This window comes from Poecile atricapillus, chromosome 11 (assembly GCF_030490865.1).
Source record: "Poecile atricapillus isolate bPoeAtr1 chromosome 11, bPoeAtr1.hap1, whole genome shotgun sequence".
NCBI lineage: Eukaryota > Metazoa > Chordata > Aves > Passeriformes > Paridae > Poecile > Poecile atricapillus.
In genome coordinates, this window is record NC_081259.1 from 13,272,602 (window position 1) to 13,288,605 (window position 16,004).

The 16,004-nt window shown below is 40.8% G+C and overlaps 1 protein-coding gene across 1 annotated transcript in view; it reads right to left on the reverse strand.

The window, feature by feature from the left end:
* Positions 1-555: 555 nt before the first annotated feature.
* Positions 556-16,004, reverse strand: part of RFX7 (regulatory factor X7) — a 49,672-nt gene continuing 34,223 nt past the window's right edge. Inside the window, exons 5-9 of the mRNA XM_058846922.1 lie at positions 13,996-14,116; positions 12,186-12,266; positions 11,318-11,525; positions 8,758-9,053; positions 556-7,856 (exon numbers count right to left, since the gene is read on the reverse strand). Of these exons, the coding sequence (XP_058702905.1) occupies positions 4,545-7,856; positions 8,758-9,053; positions 11,318-11,525; positions 12,186-12,266; positions 13,996-14,116 (4,018 nt within the window). The 3' untranslated portion in view covers positions 556-4,544. The remainder of the gene's footprint in view (positions 7,857-8,757; positions 9,054-11,317; positions 11,526-12,185; positions 12,267-13,995; positions 14,117-16,004) is intronic.

The window sequence follows — 16,004 nt, forward strand, 5'->3', positions numbered from 1 at the left end:
CTGTACAGTCTGGGATGTAATCTGTTAACCAGTGCTATCTCTTTGGCATGAAAACCTGAATATTCATTCTCATTTTTTTTGTAGCTAGCTCCTGCTCTGTGGCAATGCCTTTCCATCCTGTTCACACAGATTGTGCTGGGTACACTGATGGGTTTACATGCAATTTTACAATCCAAATACAAGACTCCATAGATCAAAGCACACATTTTCCCCTTTATATCAGCAAGTCAAGCCCCAATAACACCAACTTGTAGGAGTGCCTTACAAATATGGGAAAGCAAAACCAGGCAAGCACCAGCACAGTGGATGGCAACACCAGAAATGGGATGTCATATGTCACAGCAGCAAGAGCTACCACCCAGGCATGAAACCAACACTTGGACCAAGGCTGACCAAGGCACTCCAGTGAGGAAGATTCACCTTCACATTCAGCTTTACTGGGCTCAGCAATTGCAGCAAGGTTCAACCGGACAGCTATCTGTTATCACACAAAGTTCTGTATTTTAGACCAGCCCCAAAGCACATTTTCCATATAAAGAAAAAACACTCCAGAAATAATTTTAATATAAAATGTTTTTATTGTTTTTGAAAACATTTAAAAAACAATTTTTGAGCACTTTCAATAAAAAAAATAACTGAAATGCTACTGCAATATTCAACTACTGTAGTTTCAGCAGTACAACAGACAACAAAACACCGGGGAAGAGGGGAGAAACTGGATTTCCTGCACTAAATGAAAATGTGGAACAGGGATTTTTCTTTCCTTACGGTGCAGTAAATAAAGCACAGTATAGTACAAGACTATTATATGATCCTCAGATGCACTGCACAAGAAACGCTTTCCTTCTTTTCAGTTCGGAAGTCAGTGCTTATTGCAATTATTTGCAAATTATTTACTTCATGAATTCTTATCATGATAAAATGATGCAAAAATGTTTTTCAACACCAGAACAATAAAAAATAATCCAAGAAAGCAATATATTCAACAATAACTAAGCTGAATTAGTTAACATAAAAAAGTAAATAACTTGTGAATAACTATGCTCACCTGGTTAACACTGAACCAGCTTCAATACAGCAAAAGAATAAAAAAAATAAAAGTGGTTACAGGAATATATCTAGTACTGTACAAGATTAAGTCATTAACACTCATGCACGTTTTGTGATCATGTATTAACATGGTGAAGCCAACTAAACTTAATTTTTCCTGCTGCAATATTCTCATGTAAGAGAATCAAAAATAGAAATATCTCATTGAGATCAATGCACATTGCTACATAAGACAATTTCACCTGTCACTTTTAATGACATTTTGCCTTTTAATAATGAAACACATTAAAAAGTTGTTTGTTTTTTTTTTTTTGTTTTGCCTTTTTTTTAAATCTGTGGGCCGTATTTGTTGCATTTATCCTAAGGAATGTGCCTGCCACAGGTTCAACAGAATTTTAGTGCAATATATGAACCCAGAAAGTTTGCTGGACTAACCAAGCAATCAAATTTAAAGTGTTTGCTGCAATACTGTACACAGGGTACAAATTCACTAGTTTGTATACTTTAGCAAAAACTGCTATCAAAATAATTTATTTCTTATGTTAGCAGGAAGCCAATAATGTAAACAAGGGGTCAGAACTGTCTCAAATTCATAGTTTTGGAGTATCTGACAAAGACAGGCTTCCATTTGTTAGGATCACAGAATTTTCCTTTGGGTATTGCATACTTTGGTGTGCAGTAGTGCTCTGTCTCAATGTATCATAAAGAACTAACTAGCACTAAGTACAGGGACCTAACATTAATTATAACACCAACACACAAACATCTCTAAAATGATACATACCAATGTACAAAGCTGTGCCTGTGCCTTGGATTTTACTTGAAACAATTCTTATCGAATTTAATACTTTGAAAATTAAACATATATTTGCTTTAAACCCACTGATTATTGAATATTTCTGCTAATTAAGTCACATGTTCGGCCCAATGTAATGCTTGCATTTAAAGAAAATTTTAAATGCACTTTTAAAAACCTTTGGTGATGGCTGCATAATTTAGAATGTATCAGCTTTAAATCTACTCTTGCTTTTGTGAGAAATCTTCTTTAAAAACCTAGCAGTTAGGCTAAACCTTCCTTCCCCAAGTCCCCCTCAGTGTCAGTGTCCGCGGCCAGAGGTGAGGCCAGCCCGCCATGGAACACGGGCTGCTACAGCTCCTCCCGCAGCTGGCACCGAGTCACAGAGTCACACAATAGCTGAGTTGGAAGGGACCCTCCCCCTTCATCAAAGCAGGTTTCACCTATTCACAGTAGTGCTGGCACTTCACACAAGGTCAGGAAACAGAAACAAAAAGGTGCTGAGTGTCTCTCAGACCCATCCTCCCACCAGGGTGAGAGGATGTTCAGCACATCTCTGTCAAAAGGCAATGGGCAAGTACAGGATTCAAGCCCTGCCTTCAGCAACTTTAATCTACAAGAAAAATGGTTCAAGTCTTACTGACAGACACCCGGCACGACAACAAGCAGAAGGTTACTATGCAGCTTTTAGTCTCCTCCCCATTGCCTTGGAAGTCACTTGGTCTAAAGCAAACCACATTATCAACAACATCCTTGTGCTTCAAGGAGGGATCAGAACTGTCCAGGTTTGTTCCTGATGAAGTGGCAAAACTTCTGATGCAAGCACAGTGAAATCAGGCCCCCATAAGGTGCTATAACTTGGCACAACTGTTTGTCCCTGCAGAAGAGGCCATAAACTCGTGATGAATTGGGGCAAGAGCAAGAGAAGCCATGATATACCAGCACCTCCAGTGCCAATGCAGCAGCACAAGTTGAATCAGCACTGCCAAAAATAATTGACCAGTACTGGGATCTCGAGTAATTTTCAAAAACTGAATGAACAGAAAACCACCAAGATACTTAAAGAAAAACACTAATCACATGAAAAATCTGAGCATCTTCCCCTTAGAGAAATCTAGGAGGGGTTTACTGAACCTCCCCATTCATAAATTCATGACCACTCATCAAAGAAATGTAAAAGAAAATTTTTCCTGCTCTATTTTCTGCTTTGTTTCAGGTCACAGGAAAAGTAATCAATTTCATACTAGGCTTAGGAGATGGTATTGTAGCATACTCAGTGCACCACTTCTTTCATAAAAACCTGCCTCTGCAAGCCCTCTTTCTAGCAGCAAGGCCATAGCTGGGTAAATACCTCTCTCTTTTGACCATTAGAGAGCCATGCTGATAAAATAAAAGGTCTTTTTTGGTTTGAGTGAACCAGTGAGACAGAAGTCTAATTCTCATTTTCTAGAGGAGCAGCATTTTTTTCCTTAAAAAAAAAATTAGATTCATCAACCCTGTCAAATCACTTTTGAAAACAGAATTCAGGCTTCTAAAACAGTAAGTACTTTTAAAGTAAGTTTTACCAAAAGAAAGATCACGTGTCTTACTGTGTATCTGTAAAGTGCCTGGCAGTATTATGGCTCTATATGAAATATTTTTAGATTAACCACATTTTCTAATATTTTTATAATCTTTTGTTTGAGAGAGAGCAAGAAAGACAGAAAGGCTCAACCTACTGAAATAGAGAGAAAATAACATCTTCCTACGCCCTCCACTAGGTTAGGAAAGAGCAAACTTAAAAGAAAAGGAACCTTTAGAAACAGTGTTTTAATGAGCTCCAACAGCTCTCTATCAAAAATAAGGAAAAAGAGGGAAAATATCTTGTTCCATCTCTAGCATTGAAAAACAGTACCTATCACTTTAAAATAGGGGGTTATGCCTAGATTAAATCTCAGTGCTCAAAATCTTTTTGCATTTATTTTACCTAATATAAAAACATTGACATGAGAACTAAAATATCAAGTATGTCATGAATATTAATGGATAAAATAACTACATAGATTTATTTCTCTTAAATAAAAAAAAATTAGTGCATCTTTTTCCTTGATCATTCCTGTTAGCTTTTCCCATCTCTGTGTTTTACTGGTGATGCCAACGGCACCAATGCTACAGAGATATCCCAAAGTTCACCATCAAGCAGTGCTGCAAACAGCTACACAATTATCAGGCATCTGCATGTCACCTGGTCCACTTGTACCCACTCCCCACCACCTCACCTACCTGCAGGCACCCTGCATTTCAAACCTGGATGACAAAGGTCAGTAAAGATCACCTACTAAGAAGTAACAACCAATACAAAGTATGGAAAGTCTAGTAACAAGCTTGAATTAAAACCCTCCCAAAGTATCAACCATAGCTGTCATCATTGGCTGCCATTAACCACTTCTTTATTTGCTAAAACAAGAAATGTTGAATGGGAAACACTCCAAAACTCAAATTTTAATACTGGCTCTTTGATAGCCTATCACCTTCAGAGATTTGTTTAAAATTGGTAAGACTGCCTTTTCCTTACTGAAGAATGAGCAACAGCAAACTTTTTTAAAAAATGCCACAATACATAGCAAGTGTTTCTGCTGCGGGAGGCACTTCCATTAAGACAAATACAATACGTCTGTCTTTTAGATACAGTGTGCTACATACATATTATAAAACAAGATTAACCCAACATTTCAACAGCAGGATGATCCTTACTCTCCATCCACTCAAAACCTGATGCAGTCATTGAGTTAATGGATTCATTGCAGATTTGTTGAAACAAGGGGTCATTTTTCAATTCCTCCAGTGTAGCATCATCGTCTTGTCCCTGCTGACGACCTGGATCAAACAGTAGATTTGTGTCTAAAGTGTTCAGATCGTTAATGCTGCCTGAGAGCTCGGAAGACAACCTGATGTCGCTGGGAAAGACAGATGCAACATTATTGAGATCTGATGCCACCTGATTCACCAGCTGCTGGTTTGTTGGCAGACTGTCCTCCCCTAAAAGGTCTTTTACAGTGCTGCTAAAATCTAATTGCTGCTCTCCGATGTCTGATTGTGCTTGGTTATCTCCAGAAGAAAAACTGATCTGATCGGTGCTGCTATTTTTTGTGAGGTAATTTGGTGTTTGGAATTCATAAACTGAAGTGCTGGAATTGATCATGCTTTGTGGGTTGGCACTAGGAAAAGCAGTGGATGTCTCCAAAATCTGAGTGAGATTCATCCTGGCTGTGTAATTTGAGGGCATGTTGTTCATTCCCAAACCTCTCACTGCATCATCACTATCAGAATCAAGTTTGTTTAACAACACATTGGTTATTTTTTTAGTGTTTGTTTGTTTCTGAAGAGACGGGAAGGCCGTCTGCATCATCACAGTCAATGGGACTGACTGGCTTCTCTGTGCTATGTTATTGGCACTGGTGTCTGCATGGATATTAGCAAATACATTGTGAACTTCGGGAGTCACTGGACTTCCAAAAGGTGTCAGATTAGACCGTGGTATATTTGACACAGGGTAAACAGTGCTTCCACTGAGATTACGCTGGCGATGGACAGCAGGGCTCACACTCCGACATCTCAGACTGTTGTTGAGAGATGAACCAGTTCCTTTGTTGTCCAAAGGAGCAGGAACAGCAAAGCCCTCCTGCTTGGTAGTGCTAGAGACAGGGGCTGCCTGGTGCTGCACAGGTGAAACAGGAGTCACACGACCGAAGTGAGTGTCGTGGTGGCGTGGTTGAGACTGGTATGACTGGCCGGGAACTGCAAAAGCATGAGGTTTCCTGAAGCGATCTTCCACCAGCTCCTGGTAGCTTGTAAGGATACCATGGTTTGCAACCGAGGAATTACTGACCCCACTGTAGCCGTTATTCATCCACTCGAGCTTGGTTTTGTCAGGATGGGTAGCCATAGGCCGCTGCATTGGCTTCACAGGGCTACTTGATATGATGCTGGCATCATGGTAAGCCATACTAGAGCTGATGGGAGTAAATGCAAACGGGTTTCGGCATTCCACAGGACTCGGAGGGACACTGCTGCTGCAGTTGGAATGGGGTGTGCCAATGGGCGTGTGCCGGCTGCTTCCTAGGGCACTGTCTACAGGAGTCGTCTGAGCCAGCCTTGAACATGGGCTCTCTCGAGACATGTTCTGAGATCCAGCAATCATTTCAGAGGTGGGTGTTGGAGTCGGGGTGGGGGTGGGAGTCGGGGTGGGAGTGGGAGTGGGAGTGTGTATTGGAGTGCTGTTGTTATGGATCGAATGGTAAAAGTGCGTGCTGCTTGGGTGAGATGACACAGGAGCTCCTTGAGCTGCAGCCTGACTCTGAAGTGTCATTCCTAGACAACCACCATAAGAATGGGAATTATTCATGGACATTTGCTCCTCCATGAGCACCAGCTCCTCCACAATGCTGTCCTGGGTAAGGTCATCATCAAATGAAAAGAAGTTTTCATTTGACTGAGGGACTGCATGCTCAAACTCTTTCAGCTCAGACTGCAGAGGTAACTGATTTGAAGACTGTGCTTGTATTTGATCCAAGGAGTCCTGGATCTGGCTCTGTAACTGCTGGCTGTACACATCCTGCTGTATACCTTCACAGTGCACCGGCTCCCACGCAGATTCCTGTAAGTCACCAGAGCCAGAGTGCCCAGCAATAGTCATAACACTGATATCTTGCTGCTGATCACAATTCACAGATGCAAAATCAGAGGTTTTGGTGATATGGTGCCATGTATTTGGGTTAAAGCTGCCATCAGATTTTGAATCATTTTCTATGATAAACAAGTTTCCTTCCAATTTTACTTTTATATCTGGAGATGATGCTGATGCAAGCTGCTGTTCTAAAGCAGGATCACAGGTATTTAAATTGGTGCTCAAAGAAAGATCTGTTGCTAAGTTTGCAGCAGCTGTAGAAGGTACAGGTACTGTCACGGGTACCTTGCTGGGAACTTGAGCAAGTGTTGCTGTATTGTCACTGTTAGCTAATGATCCAACCTTCAGAGCCTTCTTAGCATTGTTAGCTTTTTGACCCTCCACAGCATTACCAGTTGTGAACTGCTCTACTAGTGGTTTCTTTACAGGTGGTAACTGGGAATCCTGAAGTGTGGAAGGTTGTCGCTTTCTTGGACTTTTAGTACATGTTTTTTCTTTAATCATAGACTCACCAGTAGGAGGTGAATTGATGCTGGTGCTGGACAAGTTTTGACTGGCAACTGTGAGCTTAAGAGTGCTTTGATTATTGCCTGCTGAAGAAACCGGTGTGATTTCATCAGATTGTGTCTTATATTTGGTCCCTGCTTCTTCAGCTTCCGCATCACAGCCCTTACCTGGTTTTAGCTCCATGACCTCATCCGTTGAAACCTTCAAGGCTGCAACCTCAAAATTAATTAGCTGTGCAGGAGGCAGGTCAGGGGTTGCCTTTATGGATTTAGACATGTCAGAGCTCTCTTGGCCCTGTGCAGAGTTCTCATCCAGCAATGCTTCTGGTTCTGTTTTGATCTTGACTGCAGGCGTAGCTACAACAGTGCTAGGCTTGGATCCTGGAGACTGAAGGGAAACAACAGATCCATTTTTGATCTGTGGACCAGTCCTCCCTTCTTCCACTGCTCCTGCACTAGTGCTAACTGAAGGCGTCTGTTTGACGGGCACACTACTGCTGCTCGGGGCAAGAGATATTGCTGTCATTTTTACCACATTTAAGGAATTCACATGTGGAGCTGGCACAACAGTCTTGATTGGGCTACTGGTAAATAGCACCGTCGTGGGAGAGCGAATGGTGAGAGCACTGGTGTTTGCTGGCTTGGGTAAGATCTGCGGGTAGCGATGTCGGGCAGAGCGGTCACCAACGGGGCTAGCGGGAACGTTCTGGGGAGTCTTTGGTGGCTGCTTGACTGATTGCATGTGCTGAGTGACCACCTGAACATTGAGCGGCAGGACCTTGCTATCAGACGATCCCATGGGACTTGGAGATGTCACCAACTGCCTGGTCCTTGGCACCTGTAAAGACAGAAAAAGTTGTGGCAACGAAGCAAGAAGTCCCCAAAGCCCATACATGACCTCAGCCCCAAGCATTCCAAAGGTGAAAGACAACATAGCTCAATACACCAAAGCTAGTGAATGTCAGTTTGAAACAAAATAAGCTCTTCTACTTGTCCAAGACAATTTCTATTTCTCTGCCTAAGGATTGGTAGACAGATATATGCCTTCTATGTTTAAGGCATGAGGCACCAGTATACACACTAGTCTGCTCTTCTAATTCTCTGCTACTGAAAGGGTCATTCTCATGTTTCTTCACCACCTGGGACAAAAAGACAGACATACAAAGGTTAAAGAGGAGAGGATGTGTTCAAAATACTGCTCATTTTTAAAGTTTCAAAGTGAGTTAAATACAAACTCACTATCAGGCAGATAAATCGGCTTATCTACCAAAATGAACAGCACAGTGAACATCTTAAAACCAAATAACCGTCCTATACTACATAGCCCAATTTTATATGGCTGAAAGACAAAAATGCTCTGTACTACACACATTCATTCAAAATAAAATTGTACCTGCCACTAAATGCACTGGGCCAATGAAAAGCAATTTATATTTTGTATTAGGGCCTCAGTGACCCACACAACTGGCGTCAGCTCTCTCATGTAGCTAAACTTCATGTCAAGGCTCACTTTAATGACTTCAAAGATGAACTTGGCCCATACTACATGATCAGAATTCTGCTGCCTCTGTATCAACCCTGTAACTAATGTGGTATAACACAGCCCAGACAGAAAATCATAAGACACCCAAGCCTTTGAATGCAAACTGTTCTAATCCACCGACATGACTGCTCAGCTACTGGCAATGTACAGTCTTTTCATAGGGTGGATTCTCTAGAGAATTGCTGGAGAGCATTACCGGTATGGGGCTGGGGACAGCAGCCACAACAATGCCAATAGGTGGAGGGGACAGAATGGCAGGACTTCCATTAGATATACTGGTCACACCATTGGTTGCAGCCCCTTCTGTTTTCTTTACTGGAGACTCTCCTGGCAAAGGAGACTGCAGTTTCTGTTCTTGCTGCTTCTTCTGGATCTTACGCTGCAGCTGCTGCTTAGCATCAACAGGAGATGGCAGAGTTTTCACTTGTGGTTGAAAAGAATTACTTTCAGCAGTAGGTATAAAAGCTGAGGGCTGGGGGATCCCTTTTATTCCTGAAAACAAAACAAGGAGAATGAATTACAAACAAACATACCCTGTCTGCTGTGGTGCCACTTCTGTATCGAACAGAGAATACATGGCAGGCATCTCCAAAACCATTCTGGGACCACCTCCTCAATGAGGTGCTCCCATCCACTTCATAATTAAATCTATTCAACTTCAGTTTATTTCCAAATTTGTGGCAAAATTTCTGTCTGTTAGACAAGCTGGGTTTTAGCTGCTAAAATACTCTGTATGGGCCTCCTGTTCCCAGTAATGTCAAATGGTAACTTGTGTGTCAGCGCCATCTCAGCCTTGTGCACTTCAATGAAGTGGCAGCAGAGGGCGGCGGGCACGTTTCAGATGAGCCTTTAAAATCCAGCACCTGCCGCGGTTTTGTTTTGTTACCTGTTCTAAGGCAGCTTTAAATGAAAAATGTTTCCAGAAAGCTGTGGGTCTGTGTCACAGAGGAACAACTTTGAGCAGATGACATTATCTAATGGCCAAGGCATCAAATATAGTGCATCTAATATCAGAAAGGATGAAAACCTCTGTGTGATCACAGATAATGGGGGGAAAATGACAAAAAGACAAGTGTTCAGAAAAAAAAAGAAAAAAGTTTAAAAAACAAAGGAAATTAGAATGGGAGAACATTTTTTTTCTGGAGAAATTACTTTGCTGATCACAAAGCCAGCAAGTGCTGCTTTCAGGGAAAAAACAGATTTTATGTCCTCTGTGCAGCTAGTACTAATTTCCCTTACAAAATCACATCACATTTATGATCTTTTGTTTATTAACAGTCAAGAGGATTAGCATACTCTTTAGAGACCAAATAACCTTGCTGGACTACCCCTTTAGAAATGCTTTAACATTGTTTCATTTACACTTTGAGGTTACACAGTTTTGAAATAACTCCTAATTATAAATTAATCAACACCATTTTACTACTTTACTGGTTTTACTGATACTAATTTTACAATACTAAACCCAAGTATTTGGTTTTGATGCGCAGCACACATTTAGGAACTGTGATCTGGGAGCCCACTCTCCCAGCAGCAATCTGCATGTACCACGAGAAGCTGAATGTCACAACGTCTCCACTTTCACAATTTCTTCTTCACAGAGCAGTGAAATGCCCAAATATATTGCAATTACTGGCGCACAATTATTCTATATGGGCAAGTAATATTGATAAGAAAAAAACCCTCAAACTTTTCTTTGATGGTAAAAGTTGTTTTTTTCTCAGTTAATGCAGAGACACTGTAGTTTCCTGCAAGAGGAATGGAAATATTTTTGTTTGTCATGCTACGAAGAGCCTCTTCCAAAATGACTATCCAAGCCATAGAGGCATGCACTGGAAGTAACTGCCCTTTTCCTTGAAGGAAATCATCTTGTCTTGAAGAAAGTGAGGGGGAGAAGCTACGTGAGTTGAAGAGCTGTCCATACACTGAGCATCCCCTCTGGCAGCACGGCAAGCAGAACCAATGTAGCCAAGCATTAGGTCACAATGGAGCATACAAGCAGCAAAACCCACCACTGCCACCTGTCATGTCCAAGCTGGAATAAAGGAAAGAGAGCTGGAAGGAGAAAGAACACGATCCAGAAGGGGATCACCTGAACTCCACTTTCCATTTAAAACTGTCTTGTCTCAAGAGGTTGGCCTTGATCTGAAGACATTTTGCTAGATAGGCCTAGTCAGAACTTCTCAAAGGCAAGTCTGGGGGCATACTGTGCACCTGCATTTCCCTTCTTACCCTTCGTTTTTGTAATTTACTTTAGCCACGGTCACCAAAACACACTTTAAATGATTAAGAGACTGATTTTGCGCATGCAGAAGGAAACAAACCACACAAAAAATATGCTCTTGACAGAAAATTGTTTCCAAATTAGGGCAAGTTAGCAGACAGAAACACAGCTACACCAGCAGTCTATCTAGAAACCAGCATTGTAGCAGCACCAAACTCCTGTTCTAGCCAATCATGTAAGGTCAGCACAAGTACTCCCGTGCCCTGAAGTGCTTTACATTTGCAGGGTCCTCACCAAAGCAATGGGAGGATCACCATTTAAACCTGAGACCAGTGCTGATTTTCAGATCTTTACCCAGACTACCAGCAAGAACAGTAATTTGCAGCAATGTGGCTAAAATCACATAAATGAATGCTCAATGCTCAGAGTCGGTGTTAAAGTTTGCCCTGAACAGAAGCGCTTGCTCAAACCAAGCTGTTACTACTCTCAGTAGGAAGGTCTCTCATTTTAACATTCAGCATTATCTCATTACCTGCTGGTGCCCCTGCCATTACTGTTAAAGCTGCCATTGACTTGGTACCAATATAGTGACTTTTGACAAGGAAACGAGCCAATTCCAAGACTGTATCAAAAGGCTGGCTCAGCACTTTCTGGGCCCATTCACAAACAAGCCGGCAGGCTGCAGAGACGACTTCCTCATCCGCACTTTGCAGCTGCCCCGATGGCTCTGCTCCATCCAACTAAACAAACAAACAAAGGAGGAAAGGTTACTTTAATTAATAACAGTCATTAAGGCATGAAAACAAAAATAGAAAGCAAATTATTATCAGAATCACACCAAAAGTTGGAGTAGTATGTTCACAGCTTTACATGAAGCTATGAGAGCGAGATCACAACATTAGTATCTTGCAAAATTAAATGTCTTAACGATAATCTACAGGTTTCCAAAGGCATTATGTGGAATTTACATTTCTGGAAGAAAATCACGCAGAACCCTAATATTTGGAGCACCAACAATTGATTTTCCCTGTATCCAGAGTCTTGCCAACTCAGCAGTCATTATTATGCAGGAACTGCTTCTTTCACAGGGGTATCTCTTCCCTAGCACTGCCTTAAATAAATACAGTAAAAGCAAAACAAAATCAGAGTTAAAAATGTGTATATGGTGGATAGGAACACTGTGGAAATCTACTTCAGCTCCTAAATTAGCTTGAGTGTTGCAATTCATTGTGAACTTTACAGAAAAAAACATTAAACAACGATTCAGAATATAGGAGTCATAAAGAAAAATCTTAAAAGCTGCACAGATCTTCATTTCATTTTGAAAAGTTCTGACAGAAAAATAGCATAATAAATGTAACTTGCAGAAATATATATAAATAAGCAAATATGTATCATACCCCATCTCCAGTTTTATGAAAGTCAAGGTTGGGCAGTGTTGGCATATGCACAAAAGCCTTCTTCCTCAGTCCACTGTAGCAATATGTGAACAACAATTAAGGTCTACATTGTATGCTTGTTAGATGGGGGATATGAGAGAAGAGCAATAATTCCTCTGATAACCCACATAAGCTTCAAAAGCAAAAACTCAATACAGAACTAAGACTTCCTGTCATTAGCATGATCTCACAGCCAGCCAGAATCAAAAGTCTATCAATGGCTGCATTCTTGGCCATGTCATTGGGTTTCTCAGTCTATGTGGAGATGCTGGGTATGACGAATTTCATTTGATGACTTAGAACAAGCACTAAACCATGCCAGGCAGCTGCAATTAGCTCCTCAATATTCAAATAATTAACATAAGTTTTGACTAAACTCTCTTTCTGAAACAAGATGTGAGACTAAAAAAAGAAAAAAGTTAATCACTATTAAAAAATGCATTCTTGAAGGACTTCCTCAAACTGAATTTTCCCAGGGCAAGATAAAGTGCCCGATGAGTGCATTTCTTCCTAAGATTTCACACCATTATTGAGGCACTCTCTCCTCATCCATGATAATTTTTCTGTACAAATAAAGACAAAGACTTTTTCGTACACTTATCAAATCAGTACACAAAAATACCCTCTATTACTCAAACTCACTCGTTTATAGGTCTAAGAATCAAATCAGCCTATTTTTTCCTTCCCATAGAATTAGTCTGGGAGTTCACACACAGTGTCTTTTCTCCATGACACACAAATCCTTTCCAGGATCACTAATTTTAAATATGTCTATATTCTTTCCTAGGCCATTTGCATTAACCTGGATGGAGCATAATTACAGTAAAAGAAATCCAAGGAGCCTGGGAATTATGGTAGGTGTGAGACCAGGTCACATTTTGATCATTCTGAATTAGAAACATTGAAAATAGAACTTAGAGATATCCCCCTGGGTCAAGCTACAATTACATTGTATGATTTCTTCCTTAACACCTCTCTAGCTCTATGCAAACATGAGTATTAAGTTTCAGATTTCACTGCTAGATAACCCAACACTGTATTGTATGAAACAGTTTAACTGACGCGTAACTTCTCCATTTACTACAACATGGAAGGTTTTTTTCCCTCAATGGAAGACAAGCAATTCTGGGCTGCCTGCTAGCGCTTCATTCTCTAAGTGCATGCTTCAAGTGAGACCTGGCAAAAGCCAGTATCACAACACATCCACATCATTACTGTTACTTCTTTTGAGTGGTTTTTAATTAGGGCCTATGAGTGCCTCAATGCCTTTTAGCCTTTTCATGCTCTTCATCCCCAGCTTACTGCAGGTGCTTTGTCTACCCAGCACATCAGGATGCAGCGAGAGCCAGCCCTGGGGAATGCAGCAGGTAGGACATTACTTCACCATGGCTTCTAAGGGTTCTCATGGGAAAGTGTAGTTCTCGGCTCAGAAAAGAAAAAATTCTGACTTATGAAAAAACTGGTTTGAAAATCACTAACAGTTTTGGTTCCTTTATTCCAGTATCTCTCTTTGCACTAAATTATTAAATATTTTGATGCCTTGCTGCTGTGACAACTAAGTGTCAGAACCTAAATTTAAGTACTTGTTTCCAAACAAGTTGCAAGTTATACCTTGCAACCTAACACTACTGCAATTAATTTTTAAAGAACGTTGAAAAAGTGTCGGCATTTTTTATTCAACATTACTTCCACATTTAGCCGGTAGTTAAGCCATAATGACAGATGTTCTCCAGGCAAGTGCAGAAGTTACTGAGAAGCATTCTAGCAAAGGATATTTTGATTTGCCTCTTGTGCCTAGACGACGGGCCTTCATATTTGGAAAGACATTTTTCATGATCTTTCCAAAGTCAGCAGCACTTAATGGGTGGTAGCCAAGATTGTCACAATAGCTCCTGCAACAAAGAGAAAGAAAGCGTGAATGGAATTGTAGTTAATACAAGAGGCCAGCCTACATGCTAGACTCCAAAGGTTTTCAAAAGAAAACACTTATCCCCATCCATATTTAGAACCATATTTAACATTAATGAAGCTATCCACAACGAATTGAATGCATTAAAAATGTATAAACAGAGCTATTAATATCATAGTTTTTGCCTTGTTCTCTACTGAGTTCAAAGACAAGTCATGTGGAGACATAACAAGCAGTGGCACTATCTAGAGCACAGCTAAGATTTACTCCACGATTCAGTTTGAAGCATGTTTCAATTCACTTATTTCAAGACATAATAAAGCAGAGACCCTGTTCCAGCCAGAAGCACAGCCTGAGTGTAAGGCCTGAAGTCCTGCAGGAATATTTGAAAAGCAGTAGGTAAGAGATGTGTCAGTGTCCAGAGAAAGATTTTGCATATACAGCTTGTATTTAATTGACCTTAACAGAACTAAACTCAAAAGATGTCTTCCCAGGGAACCAGCTTTATAGGTGAAACATAACCTTATACTGAGGACCCAGCCCTCCTACTACTGTGACTCTACTGAACTATGAGAGATACTTGATTATAGACTACACTATGTAACAGCCCTAAATAAACAGAGATTCCAACTGCTGCTGCAAATGAAGATCATCATGTGACTCAGTATACAACCTGATGATATAGGGAAATAAAGAAATAAAATGCAATTGTTTTGCCATCTTACTAGTTCTAGTAAAATGGGCACTGTTATCTGTCTTCAGTTCTCAAAAACAGCAAAAGGAATTCTGTTTCAGCATCTAAGACATTTAAAAAACACGCTCCTGAAGCAGAGAACAAAAATGGTTGGCTTTGCCACAAAAGGTGAATGTTCTGGAAAATCAGAAACATAAAGCAAAGGAGAAAACCGGGACCTACTCTGGAATTGCTCAGGGCTGCACAAAGACAGCAACTCCCTGCGCTGTTGCACAGCAGGGATGTGCTGTGGCCTAAAATGTACCTTGGAAACTCAGGCAGATGCAATGAAAAAGCAGCAGTCTGAAACAGATGGTTCACCCCCAGCATCACCTAGTAACAAACTGCATCCAAGTGGACCAGTCAAAAGGTCTTCAGGCTGCAGCTCTGTAGAAAGCTGTATGTATTTCTTGAGATACTTCCAATGCCTTTACTTTCTCAGTAAAAATATTAGTAACTACAGAGCAAGTATGTGCTGCTTTTACCCTGGCTATATATTGGTATCTTTCACTTGGAAAGCACCACCACGGATGTAATGATTTTGATGATGACAAACAACATTTATGCTCTTTGGATCTGACATTCCCCTGCAGAGCCTCCTCCCCCGCTGTCCAGGGCCGTTGTGTCCACAGCAGGAGACACTGCTTACAACTGGTGTACAGTCAGCTATCAGTCTAGTTTCTATGTGGAACATCAAGAAGCTTTATATCCAATTTATATACCAACACTTTTCATTTCAACGTATGTCACTCACAGAAGCTGTTTTCTAGATATGTCTAGATATGTTCCTTCTTTCCTGCCTCACTTTTCTGATTCCTGCCCTCACAGGAATCAGACATTGCTCCGTGTGTAATAAATAGATCTTGGTGTGCTTTTTGTCCCTTGAATCTTGCCAGGCCTCCATGGATTCAAACTTCAGTCTGAAAATTCCTGAATGGAGGGTCTTTGTTGCTTACCGATGCTGATTACAGGACTTTAAGTCTCAAACACCATCCAAAGGAGGACTCTCCAAATTTCTCTGCCATAGTCAGCAGTATTTTTGATTGAAACTCAACAATGTCAGCAAAATAAAGTAAAAAAAGAAAAAAAAAGAAAAAAAAAGAAGCTAGTAAAACACCAGGATTAGGGATCTACCAAT